We start from the raw sequence: 24,166 nt of genomic DNA, 5'->3' as shown, positions 1-24,166 counted from the left end.
AGTTGAAAGTTATTGATTTTATTATTTAACTTTTGATTGTTTAATTACCCTACCCTGCAAATGAATTATAAGAGTTTGTAATGCAGTGCGATGCAAGATCTCTAAAAGTTGTTGCGATAGTCTCGCGCAGCGAAAGAGATTTCGCTCGCCTAAAGCGCGCGTGTACGCCGGTTAAAGCCTCTCACTCGGGTCGTTGACCGCACGCGGTCACGTGAGACAGGCGCACGTGCTTGCCGTCTGGGCCGCCTCCCCACTCTTCTCGGCCGACGAAGAGTGGGGAGGCGGCCCAGACGGCAAGCACGTGCGCCTGTCTCACGTGACCGCGTGCGGTCAACGACCCGAGTGAGAGGCTTTAACCGGCGTGCACGCGCGCTTTAGGCGAGCGAAATCTCTTTCGCTACGCGAGACTATCGCAATGACTTTTAGGGAGATTTTGCGACGCAATGCATTACAAACTTTCATAATTCATTTGCAACATTAGTAATTAAAAATTAAAAGTTAAATAATAAAATTAATAACTTTTAACTTAACTTAGTTAATTTTAAATAAATTAATTTTTAACTTTAATTAGTTATTTTTGAAACACATGAACTTTAAGTTATTAACTTTTTACCAAAGTAACGTTGAAATGTCCGTAATTTTAAACCTGAAAACCTTTATGATGTTTCGGATTATATGAGATTATCTACTGGTTCTATTGAGGGAAGAAATGAAACACAACGCCAGTAATTTTCACTTCTGTCAATTATATTATTTTTACTTGTAATAAACAAACTTATTTTCGAACAGAGGGTAAATTTCATTTTCTGAGTTATGCCATTGTGACAAATGTCGTTGTCGTGCTAATCGTCATAAACGCTATTTTAACAGAGCAGCGAGATAGAAACATGAAAAGAAAGATGAAAAAAATTGCCAACTTAAAATCGACGTCAAGATGAAATGCGTACGGTGGCGTAACTTATGTTTGATCATGTTTTACAATGCACGATATAATACGTCTCGAACTCGAATGTACGAGTGAATATTAACTCTCCCTAACAAAGTCCACATCAGCCTTGCCGCGGTACTAATTAGCATGGCACGAAAAGGGTAATAGGACCGCGAAATTTTCCGCGACCATGCCGCCGAGCACGAACAAATACGGCGGCGTATAATATGCGCGAAAGTGCATTTTATGAATGTCACGCGACGCTATTTATTCTATAGATCTCAATAATGCTCGTTCTGCATATATAAGAATTTGATCTCAATTTATTTCCCCGCAATAATTAACATATAGCGTTAATAACTCCTCGAGCCACGGAGCATCCGATTCATTGCGATAAAGCAAAGGCCGCGAATATATATCGATGCAACTGCGTTTTAATTTCAGTAGGGCCTAAATGTCAATCCAATTTGAGTCTTTTAACTTTTTAGCGATCGTGGGAAATTCCGTGGGATTGATGAATAAATTCAGAGCGACATCTGAGCCGAATAAATTGCGACTAGCAAAGCTTCGCGTCATTAAAAAAAATGTGATGCTTTATTTAACATATTTTAACTTCGTTGTTTCATTTGTTGAAAAGAAGACCTGACTGTAGCTTACGTTATACGTAGTTAAAGGTGAGTACCAGGCGACTTTGAATCCGGCATTGTGAACGGATATTCCGTTCGCGACTTGTCTCTCTCGTTTTCGGAATGATTCCCACGTCCAGACGAGTTTTCCCCCTTCTCCCTGCTTTTCCGTTGCTCACGTCGGAGGGCCTGAAACCAGATAAAGTGCGAAAGAGCTCTCTCGTAACGAACCGTTAAACTGCTTCTTCGACTCGATAAGTCACCCTCTGAGATAAAGAGAGAAGATCAACCCCTCTGGTCGCATCGGCGCTATTATCCCTCGATCTTGCTCGAGACACTCGAGCCCTCGAGCTATCTGCGCGTCGCGTTTTGATTATCAAAGCCGTAACACTGACGACCAGTTAAGCGGTATCGCGTGAAATTTCGGACCCTTCTCTCCCTATAGAATATTATAGATACTCATCGATCGATCAAAATACATTCTATTTCACTTTTGAACGGAAATATTGCCTCTCTTTGTATCGGCAATTCACCGGACAGCACGAGTACGTGGGAGCAATCATTTCTCGTAATTTATCCACGTTAATACATGTAACTAATCTGTGTCAACGTTATGCAATAGTATGCCCGACATTGATTTATTTAACCGGCTTGACTGAAGCGGACTAATCCCACTTCCCGCCACTTCCCGCAAACGGATAAATTGTACGTTCGACAGATTATTTCGTCTAGTTCATTTAACAATTATGTACATCTCGTTCCTCTGCGGGTGCATTTCGTGCGAGACGAAATACCGGGCGCATTTATTCGGAATGCTGTGCGCGTTGCAATTTCTCCAGGTGAATCTCAGTCCGAGCAACACAAATGTCTCGAAGGAATCGAGAACGCGTATATGTACAAATGTATTCTAAGCTTGAGAGTCATTCATGTAAAGGATTAATGTAGGTACTCCGCGGAGACATCACAACGCGTTCGTGCTGCATAATGCAACATTCCTATGGAATTTCTCTTTTAAAGTCGGTTTTAATCCCCTTCTTTATTGAAAATACTTTCCTGATAAATATATGTATTTTTTTATCAATTCCAACAATTAAGCACTCGCTCAATTACAATTTTAAATATATCTTAACAATTTTACACATGTATACACAATCCAAATTGAAATATCCATTAAAGTAAAAAAAAAAAAACATTTTGTAAACCAATCAAAAAATAGTATTTCACGTTGCTTTACTGTAGTTAATTTTTTTTAAACTTCGCTAATCTTGAAATACAAAGATGATACGTATTAAGCTAGATCCCCCTCCTTCCCCACCAACGCAAAATTAATTTTAAACTATTTTAAAATTAAGAACTAATTAAATGCTAATTTGGACCTAGAGTCCGAAATTAGGTGCTCAAAGCGTTTAGCAAAAAATTAAAACAAAATTGGGTGGGGCTGGCTTAATATGAACTTTAGCTACAAATTAGCACCTAATTAGCACTTAATTTTAAAATAGCTTAAAATTAATTTTGCGTTAGTAAGGAGAGCAGGCTTAACGGGGATCTAAAGCTGGAGCAAATTAAATTGATAATCAATTCGATAACACTGATACTACGTGGTCGAATTGGTAAAGACATTTCTCTTGAATAACAAGAAAATCTAAATTCGTATCCCAGGTTTATATTTTTTGCAATGAGTTTTGCGGTATTTCAAAAATGTTTATTAGCATATATCTATTATCAAATTAATTCTCAATTTAATCTGTGATATTATTAAAGCTTCGGTTTAAGATTGTGCTTTTAAAATCAAAAAAATATTTGAAACAATCTAAACAGACGGAAAATCTATTGTGAGCCATCAATAATTCACATGACACGGAATGTGTTAATCGCATCACACACTAAAACAGCACGAATTCCCGCGCGTGTACGGCTAAAGCCCCAAAGTCTGAGGGATAACGCGAGACCGTTTCTCGAGCGAGAAACGCGTCTCGTTGCGTCAGCTCTCCCTGTTCTCTAGTACCGTGGGATTCTCCTTCGCTCCAGCAACAACAACAACAACAGTGGCGAGGGGAATCCCAGGTTGCAGATTGCGTCTGCGTTCTCAAAGTGTAAGCACCTACCTATCTTAGGTGTATTTTGCCGGCGCAATTGCGACCGTCTGAGCGTCCGTCTACCCGTATCACTGTTGTCCCGCGATGTACTCATCCTGGCGTCTGGACCAAGAGAAAAGCGAGAGAGTGAAGGCATATCGCCGCGAGACATAATAGAACGAAATCGAATAGAACGGAGACATCGCGCGTTCAAGATATCTCTTTGTATGTCTGATGACTTGACGGAGTCATCCTCTTTCCTCTCGCGCGCTCTTTGCCCCGTGCATCGTAAACTTAACAGTGACTAAATTGGCACTTGTAGTTGTTATCGCTTCGGTTTCTCTCGGATTCTACCTCCGATACTTTTCACAAGCCTCTTCAACGTATTTTGAGAAGTCTCTCGACTTGCCAATGCTTCGGCAATTTACGAAGGATAAATCTCTTGAAGAGAGAGAAGGAAACACGGGGGAAGATTAAAAGGGCACCACCGACCGGGAGGCACAGACCGAAGTCGACGAGGTTGACGAGGAAGCAACGCGCACGTGCCGTAAAAGATAGGAAAGGAAGATCCGAGAAAACCAGAGAGAAAAGTGGGAGATACTCGCCTCGCGCAGGAAAATACGTATCCGATGCCAACTAGCGCTGACTATCCCCGAGGGAACGAAGAACGACTCGTAAATACTGTGTTAACAGGGCGTACTTATAGGGAAGAAGAGAAGGAGTCCACTCCGTGGCGCGTTCCTTCGAATTACTCGACTGCGTACAGTTGCAGTCGCAAATCTGAATATATACCGTCTTGTCTGTTAGATGCCCGCAAGTACGACGCGGTGATTTGTAAAAATGTTCTTAGAAGCTGGAAAAAGAATTATTTTTAATGATCTCTTGAGCTACAATTGCAGCATATAAATTTAATAAGATTTTAAACAATCGAAGAATTTATTTAAAAGAAACTGGAAATATCTTTTGACATAATTTTCAATTTATTCAAAAATATTTATATTTAATGTAACATTAATACATATATTAATAATTTTTATAGATCTATTATACTAAATAGATATATATAGACTCTAAAATAGATAACTTGACAATTTTAATTATTTCTGTCGCTATAAAATTATAATCTGATTTCACAATGACAGCTCGAGTATGATATGCGATGAAGAATTTGTTTAGCTTGAATAAAACACTTTAATTTAATAAAATTCAGCTCGTTAAGTCAAATTTAATCAAATCTTTTCTAGGAACTCTCAACTCAATTGACATAATATCTGCAATTATCTTTGCAATATATTTACGACATGTTTAAATTTATCGATTTAATTAACGAATAACAATATAATAATGTAACAATAAATACAGCTTCTCCGGATGTGTTTTATATAAATACGAGATGTTGTATACAGATACAAAGAACGCGTCACGATTTAGACGTCTAGCTCGACCAAGCTGCATTCTTTAATTAAGTGCAACTGCACAGACACACGCGCGGCTGTTTTAGGTATCTCTGCAGGTGCAAAGCGCTTTAGGGTAACTCCGAGAAGACCGCAGGAACTCATTTCGCGGCAGCAACTTTATGGAGATCGATGCTTCGGAAATAAAAGCTCCGGTATAACAGGGGCCCGCTCTCTCCCTAGAGCCTGGCAGACTCGCTACCAAAGCGGGATGGAGTGCCATGGGATTTGCCTATTTCACTACCCGTCCACCTTTGTCTCTTCTTCTCTCTCTTCTCTCTTTCTCTTTCGCTCCTTTTCTTCTCCTGTTCCTCTCTCTCTCTCTCTCTCTCTCTCTCTCTCTCTCTCTCTCTCTCTCTCTCTCTCTCTCTCTCTCTCTCTCTCTCTCTCTCTCTGTGCCTGTTCAGTGTCCCTGTGAAAGTTTTACTGCAGTCTTGCTTCGTTTTGGGAACCATTCTCGATTCCTACGGCGCACAATCAAAGTTACCGATGAATATAAATGCCGGGGCTAAAAGCAGTCAACTCGATGTCGCGCGTTGACATTTCCGTTCGGCTCTTCGAGAAAGTCAACGACCTATCGTTTCCCTCTTTAACGAGACGACTTCTGCTTTCGTCGTAATGCACCGCTGAAATATTTCTTTATTTTGTAAATTGGCTTCATTAGATTAAAACAACCTCCATGCGTCGCAAAAAAAAGACTTTACTTCTGTAAAACGCGAGCGCGGCGTAGTCTAGAGCCTAATATAAAGTAAACTAAAAACACATTGTCTCTCTCCTTTTTTATTGCATTTATCGCATTTTATGGACCAATTTTATGTCTGAAAGGTTAGCGACGCGTATAAATGGCAGGACTAGGACGTAGTCAATTTGACGCCACTCTCCGGCAATAGACTTCTCTTTCGATTCTAAAGAAGCCATCGATCTTTCCGTACACTCGACGCCACCGCCGTTTGACCCGCCGCACTTGTTCAATATGTCATCGACCGAGAATCTCGGTAAATACAACACAATAAAAAATACAAGATTTTTTCGTGGCACTGGACATGACAAAGAAAAAAATTGATCAGAATAGTGTAGAGGCACTTTTAATTAAAAGTTAGATTTATAGTGTGTAGCATAATGATTATTATATTACATTACAGTATAATATAATCATTATTACATTATAACGTATGGCAAAGAACAAAAATTGAAATGTATTCTGATACTCTTTTTATCTACGATTATAAATTTCTTTTTCCATTTCTTCCAAAGATTTATTCTGTGCAAATTGAATTCAAAATTTTTAAAATATTTTACGTGCAAAGATTATTATAAAAATTTCTTTCTTCTACGAAACAAATTGTGATCGTAAAAGTTGAACATGACAGTGAAAACGAATGACGTAATATTTTATTTTCTATTCCGTTATAACTTAACGTAGCAACTATATTTACACTCAATATCGACATCACGATAACTGTGTTGTCATAAATCAGTGACGTACATACGTGCAAACTAAGAAATCTATGTGTCGAGAGAAAACAAAGTTGTGTACAATCCAGACTTGACAGTTCACTTAATAAGCAACTTTTCGTATTTTGCTTTAAGCAAGAAGTTTCAATAATCGTTAATGCTATATGCAAGATCAGAACACGTATGAGAACGTAACAATATTCGAAATGTTTTACTCAAAGTGGAAAACTCGCAAAAATTTTGAAGTTGCGATGGAGCTTCGAATTACCTCGAATTATTAACGCGCCCCGTCATGGCGAAATCCCTTCCGGAACGATTGAATCGCTCGGATGTCGGCGTGGACATCGTGCTGGGAAACGAGAAAGAGATAGGAGCGGTAGAGCGCATCAAGAACGTAACGGCGACAAATGACGTGTCGGCGAACTTGACTCTACGACAAATCGACTTGTCGCGGAATCCTATTGTTGCCTGCTGCATGTTTTCCCGAGCCTTTTCCCTTTTTGCCAGAAATCCGATCAGACCTCGTTCTACGTCGAACCTGAGCACTGGGGAATGCTTGCTTATTCCACGTTCCGTTCGATTACATTTCCGTTGACAAAAGTCTGCTGTATTTATATATCATCATTCGCCGACGAGAAAATTCCGGAGAATTTAGTGAAAAGGTTTTAATTTTGAATATTCTGAGTCGTTACATAAAGTTACATAAAAATGTGAGGTACATTGTTAAATATTAAAGAAAAAAAAATTTTTTTAATTTCATTGAATTAAATAATATTTTGTTATTTTTAACTTTCGTATGTGTGTTTTGAAATTTATTTTTTAACATACAGTTAAAAAATATAGTTTAAAGACCACATTTAATTAATCCATTTTTGTGGTTGAAACGTTTTGTTTCAAAATAAGCAACATTATATCGCATACCTAGTAAACAATAAATTAAACATGAGTTCATTTCTTGAATTAAATAGAATTTAATTTCATTGTCTTAGTTAATTAACGACATATTAAATAAGACACTGATGACATAGAGATGATTAAACAATTATCTCGTTACAATTTATAACAAATTTAACAATGTATGCTTCAAAATTAAAATGATTGCTACTTTTCCCGATTTTTAAATGCTCAATTATGATAAGCGTTATCGTCGACGTTCGCATTGACGAGCAAATCAAAATGTAATTAATGTGATTAAACGAGCGTGTCAGAAACGGATAGCTTAGTCATCGCCGGAAAATTGCACGGGAGGAGGATCTGCGTCAATCTCCGCTCGGGTCAAAAACGCGAAAGTTTTCCCAATCGAAGTCTCTCGCAAAACTGGTTAATTATCTCTCTGGTTTTAATCGAATTTCAACGCGAGCCCCCTCACGAAGAGCGCTAAGTAAACCTCGCTTATTCGACACTCGAGAATAAGTTTCAATATAAATTCTCTTTTCTACCCCTTGTGTGTATCCTCCCTGGCAGTCTCCGGGATCTGGTCCTTACGTTTCACGTTCGGCTGGTCCCTCCGCTGACCATGCTCTTTCTCACGAGGCTGCTCCACCTGCAGCCCGTACCCCGGAGCTTCCGGTCTAGAATTTCCGGCTTAAACTAAAAGCTAATAGCACAGACCAAAGACTCCGCTGTACTTTTATCTCCTTTGGCGCTAAACTTACCATTTTCCTGTGTATTTTCTCTCTGACTTCATGACAGATTGCAGGTTGGACCAGCGCTCACGGATGGGATTACCGCCTATCCTCGCGCGATCGAACTCGCTTCACACTATTGCCTGAGCACCCTCTGCGAGCTGCTGAGACATCTATTTGCGCCGCCGCCTTGGTTGTATTCAATACCTAGACAGATCGAGATCATTATCCTCTTACCTACAACACGTGGGTAATAAGCCTGATAATTAGGTGCTATCAAATTGCGATAAGCGAGATTACGATCCTTTGAGATATCTTTAATTACGAACTAATATATTACTTATTTTCTTAAATAAGTAATTTTGTGAACAGATTTTCTGTTCTGCTTATTGCTAAAGGAAAATTCTACTTTCCCTTCTCTCGGAGGTCATTCGGTATCTGACTGATATATTTTCTACCTCTCAAGTTTAGTCGTTAGCAACTGTTGCCCGATTGCTATTTAAGACGAACTTCGAACGATTCAATCAGTAAGACATTAATAGGTAATGTGACATCGAAGGCTACTTACGGTTGTAGGGGATAAAGTCGTCTCCGCGAGATCTATTCGACGGCAGGAGGCGGTGGGGGAGGGGGGAGAAAGGGAGGAAGAGAAATGGCCCAAGTTGTCGGTGACAGAAAGAGATGCGCCACCGTGTACTCGCAGGATCGCAGTCCTGAGAGACGGATTGAATATTCCAATGCACCGAGAGGCGATCAATAAATAGACGCGATTCCTAGAGAGCTATCCTACGGGGCCGGCCCTCCTATCCATTACCGATCCCTATTCAGAGCGAGGACGATGACGATTCCTCGAATGACGAGCCGGATGCACGGGGATCCCCCTGGCTGCTGTATTCGCCCGCCTATTAGTATTCAGGCGACGACGTGACGCGCCATGGTAATGACGAGAATGTAAGGCGGGTGCAAGAGGAATAGCCTCGACGCGTGTCAACAATATTCGGGAGGACCACGGTGTATATCGCGCGTTCGATTATTCTCACGAAATGGGACTCGCGAAAATCGGGTTTGTCGAATCACAAAGCAGAGAAAGATCCGCTCTCGTCTTAGTGCGAGGATCTTAGATATTCGAATCGTCGATCGCATTACAAATGCATTTCGCGCTCCATACAAATATTGAAAATTTTAAGGAAACTGGAATTCGATGTTTTGCAAAGGGAAGCGTCTATAAACAGCAGATATAAATTAAAGTTGCAAAGAGATCGCGAGAACTGTCTTGATTGCGGCGGCGACCGACCGTCGCGTCCGTCGCGTCGTCGCTGAAGTTATGCATATTTCGTACCTTTCGAGGGACGTTGATTTCGAGACGACCCGGATTCCTTTTCCTGAGTAGCTGAACTTCTCAGGGTAGATTGACTCCATGTACCGGCATGGGAAGACGACAGTTCGAGACTTCTTTCATCCGCAAACGAAGACGTCTCGGTAAACTTGCCCGCGGTCAGAGCCTTCTCCCGCTCACTCAACACGAAATGATCCAGGAGATTCAGATATTCCGTTTCCAATTTTGTGGACACCGACGACGAATACGTGCTGGTGTCGTTGACGTCGAAAAAATCCAGTAGATCGTTGCCAACGCCGTTCTCGTGTCGCGTCCTCGAGTCCGGCATATTTAATTGGATATAATTTAGCACCACCTCGCCCGGAGGGTAATTCACGCCGTACCGCTCTCTCAGGCTCTTCTCGAGAGTCTTATAACGATAAGAGTTGTAGTTGCACGTTATATCGACGACCGGCAGCTCGATTCGCGTCGCGACGAAGGTCGACGAGTGCTGCACCAGCGGAATCGTTTTTCTAGCGGGCTGTTGCTGCTGCTGCTGCTGCTGCTGCTGCCGGTCGGCAGACGCGACACGCGGCACGGCGGGTGACGAGAGGATAGTCCTTGTCGAGCATACCACCATTCTGGACTCGGAATTGGAGTTTAACAGGTCCGGCAACTTGGGGTAGTGCTGCTGCACTAGGTTGCGCCTGCACCAGGTTGCGTCATCGCTCGCGTTCTCCGTCAAGCGGCATGCCGCAAACAACTTCCAAGGGTGCTGCAGCTGCAAATTTCAAGTTCTGATGTCGGGATAAAGCACGCGCGATAAATAAACGTTTTCGAAAAGCGTGAAGGGAGTGAGAAGGGACGAGGAGACGAAACGAAGGGTGAACTTACATTGTAACTTCAATATTACGAGAGAGATACGGTCAAAATGATTAATGAACGTGCGTGACACTTTTTTTTTCAATTAGTCCCCCGCCTTTAATGCATCGTGTCCTTTTACACACACGGAGGGATTTGTTTCCCCGGTATTTAACCTACATACCCGCGGCGCAATAAATCATTACTGCCCTTAGACGAAAACAATTCGTAGGTGCAATTTACGATCAATTAATCTTGATCACGTACGACAAGCGTCTGCAGTTGTACGAGCAGCGGTAACATCAGGATCAAGCCCAAAATTATGGCGGAAACGCTTTCCATAGTTGTAGCTACCAAGAAATCTCTTTGCTCGCGAGATCTAGGTCGAAAGGGTCGTTTGCGTTACCAAGCCATTTGAAAGCGTGCATCTGGCCTATACGTCGAGCCGTCATCGCAGCAGTCAATTTTGATCGGTGTTCCAGGGGTCGTGATTGGAATACCGAGGCATGTTCAACTTTTGACGCACCGTGAAGTGCGACAAACTTATCGACACGTCGTGAACTAAGTAGTAAACGACTGTCGATCGTTCGTAAAACTGCTATGTTGTTATGCAATCGTATCTAAATGGCGAATTCGATTGGATGCACTAGTGCGCACTGCTGCACACTGTAAAGCTATCGCACACAAATCAATATGTGTTTGATATAAATATTTAATATAAATTGACGTAAAGATATGTTTAATATAAATATATAAACGGGTTAAATTGCGAAATTTTCAATATAAAAAAAAACTTTATTTGTATTACGTGTATATTTTATCATTCACACAACATACTTGCATTTTATTTTTACACTTGTTAGATCGCTATAAAGTGATTTTAATATGTACTAGTGCGCACTAGTGCAATCCAATTAAATTCACTATTTGTATAATCTGTAGTTACCGCAACGAGCGTCAGTCAATAAAAAAAGAAACTAAACCAATAAAAAATTAAACAATTTGTTAATATAATTACATACTTTCCTTATTAATATAAGAGGAAGTTACGGCCAAGTTACGAACATGAAAAGCTGATGTAATTTAAAAAATAATGGGAATTTAGTCTAAAAAGAAAAATATTGATTATTATTTTAATATTTTCTTAAACCGTCTGATTGTCCAGCAACTGGTGCGGTATAAACACGTTTACAATATTGTATAATATCGCCTATTGATGTAATCAAACCGAATTTAGAGCTAAGCACTGTCGAAGGATTGATCCAAAGGGCTGTCGCGCCGCAGGGAAAACCGCAAACTCTCCCTCACCGCGCTCTCCAATCGTTTTCTACAGAGCAAATCGCGAGCAGCAAATAACGAAGGCTCGTACCGCCGCTCTCGATGGAACGCGTGCGGAATCTGGGATTCCATTATAACATAATAACTCACAGGATTCGGCACACTGGAAGAATGGAACGACGCGCGCGGCGTCTCTATAATAGGATGCAATTTAGACGCGGTCGAGACAGACAACGCCGCGTCCTGCGAAGCGTAAATCACGGGCACGGCAGCAGGCTCCGCGGGGGGTTGCTGGGTTGCACGTGGGTGGAGTGGCACGAAGGGGGAGTGGAGAGCGGAAGTGCATATCTTAATTACAATATTCCCACGGGCGGAACACAGGGACCCTCGCCTGCGCTTCGCCGACCACCGTCTCCCACTTGCTCTGCCCCGTGCGTCCTCCCTCTTCGCCCCTTAGACTTACCCAGGCAGCTTGTAGGAATTTAATTAATTTGCCAGTGGCGAGCAGGCTTGCTCCTTGTCGCCACTCTGAAATATTGTATCCTTCCCACCCTTTAAAATCCGAGCCAGCCGTCGGGCGCACCACCCGCCACCTTCGTCGCCTTTGCCTCCTCGCGATCCGTGTGCGATTACCACGTTCGCTCGCTCGCTCCTTATCACTCCCTCGTTCTCCGCCTTTCTTTATTCTCTAACGGATGCGCGACGAATCGTGCCGAGTTACAGATCAGGTACGTTTGCGGCTTTATTAGTTACGGCCGGAAATGCTGAGACGCGAGAAAATGTGGTTGAGCTGGACGAAACTTTCGTTGTCCGTGTACCGTTTCTCGCTGGCCTCTCGGCACGAATAATAAGCGCAAGTTCCGTGCGAAAGAGAAGTTCCCAAAATGTTGCAAAAAACCAAATACTTGAGTAATTTGGAACTTTCTTCCAGAAAAACTCCGCGGAAATATGCCACACGGTCGACAAAGCGAAAACACTCTCAGTAGCCGATGCTGCTGGCAAACACTAAAGATTCTTCGCGCTGTTACCTAAACATTTCTCTCGCACAACAGTAGAGGAAAGGTAGTAGTATGGCACCTATTTACATTTTATTCGATAACTTTGTTAATAATTGATATTTTATATTGAAACGATTACATTCGTTAAAGTATTGTTTAATAGTTTTTAGACTCAAAGTTGTGAAATATTTATTACTTAGGACATGATTTATAAAAATGTGACACTACATAATAGGTGGAAGAGAAAACAGGTGAATCTCAAAAATAAATTTAAAAAATTGGTTTTGTTTAAAAAACGAAGTATTTTGTTAAATGTTATTTTATTTAAAAAACAGTATTTTGTTAGAGAATTATATATTTTTAATTTTCAATCGTTTAAAATTTTTCTGCGGTTATAAATATTAGAGATATCATTTTATTCTTGTTTGAACAACATGGATAAAATAATATTTTTATAGTTATAAACGCAGTTCTCTAGAGTGACAATTGATTTATTGAAGCAATTTTCGAAAATAAAAATCTCGCTTAAGTAGTCATATTAATAAAATGTTATGCTATCGAATAATTTTGCACAACTCAAAATATGTAGCCGAATAAAAAATTAAATAAAACGAATATTCGAATGTACACACATTCGTATGATAAACGTTTAAATTTAAAAACAATGAGAAAGTATAATTAAATGTTAAAATGTACCTTCAAAAAGTTTCAAAATACTGAAAGTAAAAATATTATAATAATTGCCAACTGTTGTATATTGGCATAACAATTCCATTACGTAACAGCAAGCTAAACAAATGATTTCATAAACAATCATTAAAATTCACCATCTAATAATGGAGATAATAGGGAGTAATCATAGTACTACCGTCTCCTCTATTAATTATAATAAGGGAATATATTTCTATATATTACATAATTAAATTTTCATCAAGGAAAACTTTGTCTTTACTTTAACGATAATTCTCTCACAGCACAAATGCATCCTATGTTGCATCCAGCCTCTTACAACAGCGTCGTTTGAATGTTTTCCGTTCACAACTTCCTGGACTCTCTCTCTCTCTCTCTCTCTCTCTCTCTCTCTCTCTACACCGGTTAGTACATAACATATATGTTTCCACAGATGTTTGGGGTTCCTTCGAAGTTCGAAGTTTCGCAGAGTACCGGATTTACCACAACTTCCCGATTCCCGGCAAGTTTTGGGTTTCTCACATCCCTTCGACGACGATAATCAGATGACGTTAAGAACTGTTGCGTCGCGGTGTGAAATTTCATGCCGCGCTTGTTCCAAATCTGGTGACATCTCCGATAGCACGAGTACACGTTCTTAATCTTTCTGATCAACTGGCGCAGCAAAATCGATATCCATATTTAATCGCGATGCGTAAATTAACTACAAATGCGATACAATTAAAGGATCCCGTATATTAGAGTTACAATGTTCTTCAATAGTGTCCAAAGGGATTAATTTTGAACCGAAGACGACGTTGCGATACATATATATATATAAAGACCGGCGGTCTAATCGATACTGCTTGTTAGTTCTGCCTCTACATCAGTAGGTACATATTTACTTGTGTATGACTTCGTGCTTGATGCACCCTTCGTATCGCGGTATGGTATTACGCTTCTATATGCCTAAATTGCCATGTACATGTTTAAGCTTCGTCGGATAGCATTGCGCGATATTGGAAATTACATTGACGCGATTCATGTTGATAGAATATAAACCCGAGTTCTATCACCTTCAATAGAATATATTACATGGCGTTACATTTTCGTGGAGCGCGCCTCCTGATGAGCTCTGTAAGATGTTACAAGAAGAGACGTAAATCTTTTAAACATCTGTTTTTTTTTAAATTATATAATATTTAAATTAAAAAGCATCATACATTATACTCATTCCGTTTGTATACTGGCAATTATTAACACGTCATCTATCTTACCTTCTTGACCATGTTAACGCGAACAAAAATTACGTGTCCGTCAGACCTTGGTAAAGCTATCGGCGCGAAGATTTTCGCCGAATAATTTATCATCGTTGCGCCGATCTGAGATCGCGGCGGGGAGATTAGGCCAGCGTTTAGTAGTTGGAGTGGCCCGGCGTGTTACGACGGCTCGAAAAAAATAATCGTTTAACTAGGTGAGATGTGTGCGGACGCGCCGACGGAACTGGGTTTAGGAGGTTGGCAGACGCGGAGAGCGCGCAAACCGACGACGAAAGATGGATGGCAGCAGAAAAAAGCAACTAAGCAGCGCGTCTACCGTTGAAAAGCTGAGAATCTTGATTCGACCATGAGAGCGCGAATGCTCGGGCTCTGCTCGTAAAAAGCCCCTCGCGAAAATCCTTTGGTCGCGCCATTAACGGTGATTTCTCCTAAGCTCCGCCGATCCTCATCCTTCGTATTCTCTCGTCGGCGTCAACTCCATTTCGACTCATCAGACCGTCATTCATCGATCACTCGAGACGCGGCTCTTCTCGCGACGTCAAAGGTCCACATTTACGTCGCGTTCGTTCGCATTTAGAAGTAAATTCACGGAAAAAAATTGATTAATTGATACGACAAAGTTGCAGCTTATTACACAAGTTTAACATTTATAATTTGAACAGATTTTGATAGTACTGTATAGAATTTATGTTTCAACTATTATAATTATTTTTAAACATCATTTTTTTGCTCATAAAATTTGTCCAGCAAATAAAAATAAATTCAAATAAATTAAAAATCGAAATTTATTTTAATTTATTCGAGTTCGCGGTTTAGAGTCCCGGAGTATTTTTGGATTCAAATGGACTCATATGGATTGTAATACAAAATGTGCTATTCGCCATTTTAAATTCGGATATATTCGTATCAATATTATATTATTTTTAGATTCGAATGGATTTGAAAAAACTGAAATGCGAATATATCGAAATAAATTTATTTTCGTTTTCTGAGCGAGTTCTAACTTTGCCATGTTTTTTTCATGTTTGATTGTTTCATTTTGTGCTCTAATTCTATCAATAGGTCATTGTTACTGAAATTGAAAGCAGTACCGAAGGCTTTACCGAAGAACTTTATTTCGAGATATTCATAGAAGCATCTCGCGTTTCAGTATGATAATAGCGATATTCTCTCTCCCTGTGTACATATAATCTACATTTCTCAGACATAGCTTCTTGCATACTTCATAAACGATGCGAGATGCATAAGGTGAACGTGATGCGCAGGAGGAGGATGGATGGAGATAATTTCCGATTGCATCGCGTAGGAAAGCCGAGTAGTGTCAATCGAGAGGCGGAACCACGCTGCTCGCTTAGTGAATTTTTATGACACTGTCACTGTCATAACCGTTCGCGACGCCGTAGAGAGATCCCGATCTGACTGCCAGGTCCACTCCAACTTGACCCACTAGCCCCGAATTCGCGGCGACGATGTTCGTCGCAGCTAGCATGGATCCGGAGACGAACGGCTGCCTCAGTAAGGGCGCGCCCACGACAATCACCTGCGTAATAAAAGTACGTGCATTTTCAGCAATGTAAAACGTTTTGCAGTAACACTTAATTCCTCTTCCTCTTCCTTCCCTGAGTGTTCTTAATTTAGCGTACAGAATCTCTTCACTGCAAGAAAGATGTTGGTAATAATAATTAAACTTTGGTGAAATAATTTCAAATAAATGTTTGATTAATATAACCAAATATTTAGTAATATTTATTAATTATATTAATAGTAAACAAACACAATAATAGCAAACTAATCGCATACAGCGCAAAATTACAAAAACATTGCAAAATATTATTAAATATTTGGTCATATTAATTGAATATTTAGTTGAAACTATTTCACCAAAGCGCGCGCTTGATAACTATCAGCTAAGCTTATTACTAAGAATATTACTATCAAACTCTTTTTTTCAGTGCCGTATCGCATTTTCTTTGACAATTTTCGGTGAGAAAGTAAACGATCGCGAATCCTCAAATCGAGCAAAGAATCCCGCGATAGATCTCTCTTTCTCTTTCCTCGTCCTTCTATCTCGCTAGGAGACTAATGGACCGAGGGAAAAAGCGCTCAAAAAGTAACTGGATTACCAACCTGCGGGCGGACTGTAACTGCTGCCGGCGCAGCTGCAGCAATCATGGATGGCGTTACGACGGCGACGGGACGCGCCGTTGCTGCAGCAGCGAGGGGTGCAGCTGCTGTGACAGCAGCGGTTTTAACAGTGATGCTGGGGTTCCGCTGCACAACCGCGTTAAAACCGGTGATAGGATCGGCCGTGTAGGAGACGATGCGCCGAGTACCGTCGGGCTCGATTAAGCTGTAACTTCCGTGAACTGTGTCGCCGTTGCGAGTCTCTTCCTGCGCCTTGTTGTCGCCTTCAAAAGTAGTAAGAGAGTACGCGTTTATAATACCCCGAGCGAAGTTCCGCGCGACGCGCTCACGGAAAAGCGCTCATTGTCCCGACCGATGTTTTAATTTAAGTTCCCCGGTGAAGTTCCTGAATTCTAACTCGATGGAGGCACCCGATGAACAGATACAACAAATAGCTGAATTAAGAGATATCGACGGGAATCCGCTCTGGGAATTTGAAACGTTCGGAAACGTCGTTTTGGCTTAACTTCCTCTTAATTAAGAAGTCTGACTTAAATCCGGACACACTTATCAAAGTAAGATCTAATTATATACTACTGTCGCTTGTAATTTTTAATTTCAGCAATTTTCATTCAGTGTAACAATTATTAACTTTTTTTATTATTTTTATTATATTTTATTTTTTATTATTTAAAATTGGCCCTTCTGACATCTTAAAACATACTTTTACTTATTATATATATATATATAGTACATTTTAGAAAAACAGAAAAATCAAATTAAAAACAATTTAAAAACTAATTTCACGTATTTAATTATTTTATATAATTTTTTTAAAAGTAAAATGTACATAATATATAACCATTATTTATACGTGAATAAATGTAGAATCCTTATTGAATTGCATCGTCTGTAAGACATAGATTCAATAGATGTTTTTGTGATGTCTTTTCAACGTTGAATCTACTTTGCGATGTTGCTGCAACATTCGCAAACTTGCAATTCAATGTTGCTGAGATGTTGATCTAACATTAGTATGCTGTATAGATTTGCTCCGCATCAAACGTTTATACATCTTGTGTACTTATTATTTTTGTCCTTTTCGTTATTCTTATATTAATTTTGCTGTCCTGTTCAAGTTTGATTTAACCCAAAACGCAATTTATTAAATTTTTTTTTTTAGTGTTTTAATATTTGTAATAATTTCGTCTATTAATGCAAGATTTCTTTTCTGTAAAAATTTATTATTTTTTATAGCTCTTTCATAAGACTGATCTAAATAATATGCTAGAAAACTCGAATAAAACAGTAGGATTAAATTGTATTTGGCTTTCATTTTCTCTCAAAAATTTATTGCACCATCCACAAAAATGTACGTATATGATGTGTAAATGTACGCGAGTGCCCGCATTGTATTGAGTTAGATTTCATGCAGAGTTTGCTAAGCCTAAATGACTGCGCGGATCAGTCATCCCTGTGGGATACGAATTATATTGCAAAGACGCACCAGTGAGACCATCTGCCACGCTATATTCAAAGCTATACCGAGGAGAATCATAGTTTTCGGCTCTGATAACCGTTGCAGCTGGCTGTTGCGCGACGGCTACTGCAGTTGCACCCGGACCAACGATCCCGGCGCGGACGACAACCAATAAGGCGGCGAAATAGCCGATAATCTGCGCATTCAGGAAGGAAATATCAAATATGATATCGACCAGGTAATTAAAGATGACGTCGGTGAAATTCTAATTAATTTAATGGGTGATTAGTTCAACCTGCAGAATTACTTACAACAAAATTTTCAACACTTATATTTCGTCGTTCCTAAGTCTTTTTTTTACATAACAAATAACAGAAAAATTAATAATTCTATCGTTTACAAAATGGTACAAAGTATTACTTGATAATTGCATTTTTTATCACCTAAATTGAAGAAATATTCAGTTAATATCAATTCAGACATTGCAATAAAATGCATAATAAAAAATTATATAAGATCTCATATATATATATATATATATATATATATATATATATATATATATATATATATATATATATGTATGATGATGATGATGATGTATGTATGTATGTATGTATGTATGTGTATTAATAAAACATCTGAATACCTTAAAAGCCCAAAGTATTTTTGTAAAAAATAAAAAAGTTAAGTCTTTTACACTTTTTATTAGCTTCTTGACTATAATCTCATTAAAAGACTTCAAGGCTTATTATTACAACTTGTAAAAAATCGACGCGAGAAATATAAGCGTAGCCCCAAGCAAATACAAAGTAATGATATAAGGATGTAAAGTTATTACTTTGTAAGACATGACGATCTCACCGCTGCTGGTATCTCGGTGCTCGTTAACGACTGCATGCTTTGCTGGCTTCGGGATAGTGGACTTTATACCAAATGAGTTTAGCCCGTCCCCGCCCTCCACGGATGCTGCATCTCACTCTCATCGAGGTCACTACGTGCATTACTATAAGGGATTATAGATACAGTGTAACGCGTGCATCGTATGCCAACGTGTGCGCAAGCCACCCGATATTACATACCAATGAAAATTCCAAAGTCGTATGAACTGAAGAGTACAAATATCTGATAAAAAAAGCTCTCTAGTAAATTTAAAATTCTTTCTCGAAAGAGAAATTAATATTTCTCTTCGGTAAAATTAAAATATCCGATATATCACGGGTCTCTGTCAGATGAGTTGAATTTTTTATGTTACATTTGACTTTGATATGCAGTGTCGATATCATTGCTACACGTGGAGTGATATCGATAGTCTATAGAAATTAATTAATTTTCGTACTACATAACGAGTAGTGGGAAGAAAAGGGAACAATTGAAAACTCATTACATTTATAATTTTAGACTGATAAGAATGTAGCAGAGAAAGTTGTTTGCATTCTAATTTTTCCAATAACTTGACTTTTTTAATTTTCTGTTGTTTCAGAAAAATAATTAAAACTATTATTTATACGACAAATTAGTCAAACTCAGAACTTTTTAAATATATATCATCCGTCCAAAATTAAAAATTTAATTTCGCAGGAGACACTTGTTGATTACGAATAACAAATTAATTTTGTGTGCATCTATTTTCTGTTTTTTATAATGGTATTCTAATTTTTTATAAATTAAATTCAAGAATAATATATGTACATAAACGCTTATTTTTTTATGATCAACACGAAATTTTAACGATCGCAAGAACTTAGGCTAATTGATCTGTAGCTATACCTCTTGATTTGAACTTTGATTCAATAAAGCTGTTCCTGCGCTAAGAGGATCATTTTGTAACACCGATGTGAATTAATAATTTGATTGTGATATTTGATAACAGAATCTGGTCTTTGTAAGTCGAGAGACTTTAGTCATTAAGCGGATAAATGGATGTCTGATTGAATACCAGTAACAACTTTATATAGGTCAAGTAAATCCAGTAGTAACTCGAGGATCCATTCGAAGAATCATATGCTCAGGCCGGTAACTCTATCTACATTGTACAAATCCATGATGCGTATAAATAGCCATATATTAGGATATTGAATGTCTGAGTTCTCAATCCATTAAGAAATGTCTGAATCGCGGTTGTATTTCGTGCAAGGAAAAGGAAAATATATTATGTAATAAAAGCAAAGTATTCGAAATTAGTATTTAAAAAATAATAAATTACAGACAAAACAATTACAGAAAAACATAAGCACTATTAAAATTCAAAGAAGTTCTGTAGTCTTATTTCTGAGTGTTCTGATCGAGAAAGCTACTAATAGAAAAATTAAATTTGAAAATTAGCAAATATTTTAGCGAAGAGATGAGATTCGCAGAGCTCTAATTTAAGATTTCGTAGAAATTCTTCAGAATCGACGAAGCGTCGGGGGTATATAGGTAGTCAAATAGAAGCATTCTAAGCGTTACAATTTCAAAAACTCCAAATTTATTATAAACTCTCTCGCTGTGTCTACACTTCGTAGCAGTTTGCGCTCAGATCATGATCCCTCAAAAAATGTCGCGTTCACTATTATATCAAGTTTCGCACGTTTTTCGTATCAACAATATGACGTATTTAATTTCTTTTTATTTTCTAAGGATGTTCCAAGGATTAGAACCAGTCTAATTATTTTCTACGTTCGATCATCGCAAATGTGGTGTGAGTCGATCATAATTTAAAAAGATATTTTGTGTACCGGATATAGAGTGCAATATGTTTACCATGGAGGTGTATTCGAAGAAGAATGGCCAGATATCGAGGCTATAGCTAGCACTATGCGAGCGCGATCTATTACTTTTTTTACCTTTATATATTACTTTTTTTGTGGTTCAAAATAGAATATCTGGTAACTAGATAATACACATCTATCTTGTGTATTATCAAAAGGTTCCAATGTCTGGTATCTATAACAATGTGCGATAATTATTAAAGTGTGTATCTGCCGATATCGCTATGCCATATGTCATTTTCTACGAAAAACATCGAATAACGACAGCGATTAAATTGGAAAAGGAAGGATATGAGAGAACACGACACAGAGCTGTATGGTGAAGAAAAACACCATTCTGATACTTTACATATCCTTTCGACAGTAATTTTCTCTTGCACATACCACACCAACATTCGTATATATTTGTGTCTCGTCCTCGGTTTTCAGAGTGAAAACATTTGTTCTAATTACACAATGGTCAGCGATACGACAGGCGCATGCGTCAATACGCATCCTAAAAGTGTAGACCCAGAGACGTTTGTAAAAAAAAAAAAACTGCACAAAACTCTCATTTAGATCTGCACACAAGTGTAGCTTCATAAATTACATGTCTACAAGCCACGCGCATGGTGTTGGCGCACCGTCTGGTTGAGATACTCGGTAAGTCTTCTCAGAGCAGCGTGCACAAAGCGTCGCTTCTTCTTCCTGAAATGTATCTGCTTGATATATTATACAATACGGCTGTCAGTTAACATCAAAGGAGTGAAATTGGCACCCATTATCCATCATTTCAAGAAAATTCTATCTTTCGCAAAATGGCTATGTATCTAAATAAGCTATGCTTAATTTAGGCATCGATAAGGAGGACGCAAGCGACAATAGGATCAGTGTCCTGATCGTGACACACGACTTCGATTAAAATATCAAGGTGAAAGGAAAGATTATACGCGCGCGCCAATGTTATATATATATATACACATTTTTTCTTTACATGATGCGCAGCGCCTAGAAATGAAAAATAGAAGTGAAACGGGTCAAGAGTATGTGTTTCTCATTAAAATATCATGTATGTTGTGTACGTGTGTCTGTTATATTTTCTTTTTATCACTGTGTATCTTCATCATCACCATCATTATCATTATTATTAGGATCGTACAGCACTTCTCGATATAAGTGAAAAAGAAACAAAAATTATACGTTGAGAAGTTGTTAATAAGATTAATCGCATTACGTAATATTTATAAGAGGCAGCGAGTCATCTCCATTACATTAATCGCATCTAAAAGTATATATGTAAAAAAAATGGAAATGTCTTTTTTTCAAAGTTTCTCTTTTCTACCCGTCACCTAACAGGCCACACTTCGCGCGCAATGGAATATATTTTACTTAACTATTCACACGTATAGTTTTCTCTTTTTTTTTTATTTAAACGCTGTTAGGTATGTTCCCCCGAACTCTTAAATCTCTCATTAGTCAATTATAATTAATAATTATATATTTTATATAATTATGTAATTATAATTATAATAATTATTTACTTATTAATTGATCATTAATCGATAAATCGATTCGCAAACACGTAACAAAAGCATATCGCACGTTAATCTTAGAGCGGGCGCGTATATATAGATGATTTCAGCCTTTTTACATATAACTTCATGGACGACAAACAATTATATAATTTTTTTGACGTATGAAATATGTATTTAACAGAATTTCATAGACATTATTTCATTTTTGAAAATAATATCTATGAAAAAAATTGCACTTTTTAAATACGACCGCTCGAGGATTAAATTTGTGCACCCTAAACTACGTTTGATTACTGTCGTATTTCTCCACAAAGCAACGAGATATTCCGTTTCGCAATAACATAAATATACCAAAATATTTTTGAAATATTAAGCAGATTTATAAAGATTGTAATCGATTGATATCTACAGTTTCACAAATCTAAGTTCGTCCAATTGGTATACAATATAAAAAAAAATTAAAAGAAATAAAAATTGATTTTCTTTAAATCCGATTTTTACAAGTATATAATTAATCGAATATATGTGGTGCAATTTGCGAAACGGATAACAAAAATGAGAATGTCGATTCACAATATTATAATCTAAAATCGCATACAAGATTTTTCTTTTTTAACAAATGCGAGTTAGACGTTAATTACGTCGTATGACGAAATACAATGAGTCAAGCAGAAAATATTAAATAATAAATTAATGTCTCCGTGTATACAATTTGCTCAAATATAGCTCAAAAATTTTTATCGAGAAAACCCTCGATGACTTACGCGGTGTATAAATCACGCAAAAACATGCGTGCAAAATGAGCAAACTATATTAAATTATATAAAAGTAATTACACAGGCATCTAGTTATATATATCAAATGTAAGCGTAATTATAATACATATAACGCTGTTTTCTTTTTTGTTACGCTAAAATCTTTTTAGTAATATTGTCCTTATCGAAAAAGTCGCGGCGAAGATATTGTTACATCTCACCTAAATATTTTCAATTGTACAGCATTACCCTGCACTTTCGGTAATACCAAGATTATGGTATTTATAACAATAATTTATTTCACTGTTATGTGTTATTATAAACTAGATAGACGCTTTAAGCACTTTCTAACGCGGGCACGAAATAAATAAATTTCCCCAACTTTGTAATTCCTTACCCTAAGAGAGTACGAAATACTCATTGGTATCCGTAATTTTAATGGCATTCGGACTTCATTGCGAAATTCAACGAAATGAATAAAAATCGTAACTTCTAGATTCGTCATTTGCCTTCTGTGAAATTTTGATCCAGTCAAATTTAACATTTATAAATTCCACGCACTCTTCTCGTTTGTCATACGATAGCAATAATCCATATCGTATGTTCCCTGTAATAACGTGCGGTCATTCTTAAATTTGCGGCGGGGATGTTTTATATTTATTCTCGTTCGAGCGTATAATACGCTGATTTTACAAGCTATATTGTATCCGTTAATAAGCTATTACAATCGGAACGGCGCGCGCTGATCAAGTGGAGTGGGTTTTGTCTTTCGCGTGCTCGAGGTCATTCCCGACACAGACGTGTCGGAAGCTCCGGAGGGTTTTCTCGATAACTTCGAAGATGGTGGTAGCGGTGTACTAGATCCGCTGGACGGTGTACGTATCCTGAAACAAACGATCATATGTGTAAGCAAACGCACGCGTGTAACAGAGCGCTTTTCTTCAACGCCAATAAAGCTCAAACAAATCGCAAATCGACA

The 24,166-nt window shown here is 38.3% G+C and overlaps 3 protein-coding genes across 52 annotated transcripts in view; all 3 read right to left on the bottom strand.

Moving 5' to 3' along the window:
• Positions 1-7,188: 7,188 nt before the first annotated feature.
• LOC105205753 lies at positions 7,189-10,985 on the bottom strand. The gene is made up of 3 exons (XM_039449251.1): positions 10,592-10,985; positions 9,503-10,259; positions 7,189-8,370 (listed from the first exon to the last, which is right to left on the bottom strand). Exons 1-3 carry the CDS (start codon positions 10,679-10,681, stop codon positions 8,300-8,302), a joined length of 918 nt encoding a protein of 305 aa, XP_039305185.1. The 5' UTR covers positions 10,682-10,985; the 3' UTR covers positions 7,189-8,299.
• A 4,541-nt stretch (positions 10,986-15,526) lies between these two features.
• Positions 15,527-20,471, bottom strand: LOC105196668 (larval cuticle protein A2B-like). The gene is made up of 4 exons (XM_026131840.2): positions 19,010-20,471; positions 18,196-18,364; positions 16,692-16,972; positions 15,527-16,104 (listed from the first exon to the last, which is right to left on the bottom strand). The coding sequence occupies exons 1-4, from the start codon at positions 19,019-19,021 to the stop codon at positions 15,916-15,918; spliced, it is 651 nt and encodes a 216-aa protein (XP_025987625.1). The 5' UTR covers positions 19,022-20,471; the 3' UTR covers positions 15,527-15,915.
• A 1,064-nt stretch (positions 20,472-21,535) lies between these two features.
• LOC105205754 (microtubule-actin cross-linking factor 1) overlaps positions 21,536-24,166 on the bottom strand; it is a 108,565-nt gene continuing 105,934 nt past the window's right edge. For 25 of the 50 annotated variants that reach the window (XM_039449410.1, XM_039449415.1, XM_039449423.1 and 22 more), the window contains one exon: positions 21,536-24,071. In XM_039449410.1, coding sequence (XP_039305344.1) covers positions 23,909-24,071 — 163 coding nt within the window. In that variant the 3' untranslated portion in view covers positions 21,536-23,908. The remainder of the gene's footprint in view (positions 24,072-24,166) is intronic. The other 25 variants (XM_039449402.1, XM_039449398.1, XM_039449406.1 and 22 more) reach the window with 2 other exon arrangements.

This window comes from Solenopsis invicta, chromosome 5, assembly GCF_016802725.1.
Source record: "Solenopsis invicta isolate M01_SB chromosome 5, UNIL_Sinv_3.0, whole genome shotgun sequence".
Classification (NCBI taxonomy): Eukaryota; Metazoa; Arthropoda; class Insecta; order Hymenoptera; family Formicidae; genus Solenopsis; species Solenopsis invicta.
Note: the sequence above shows the minus strand (reverse complement) of the source record. Positions and strands in the feature narration are given on the sequence as shown.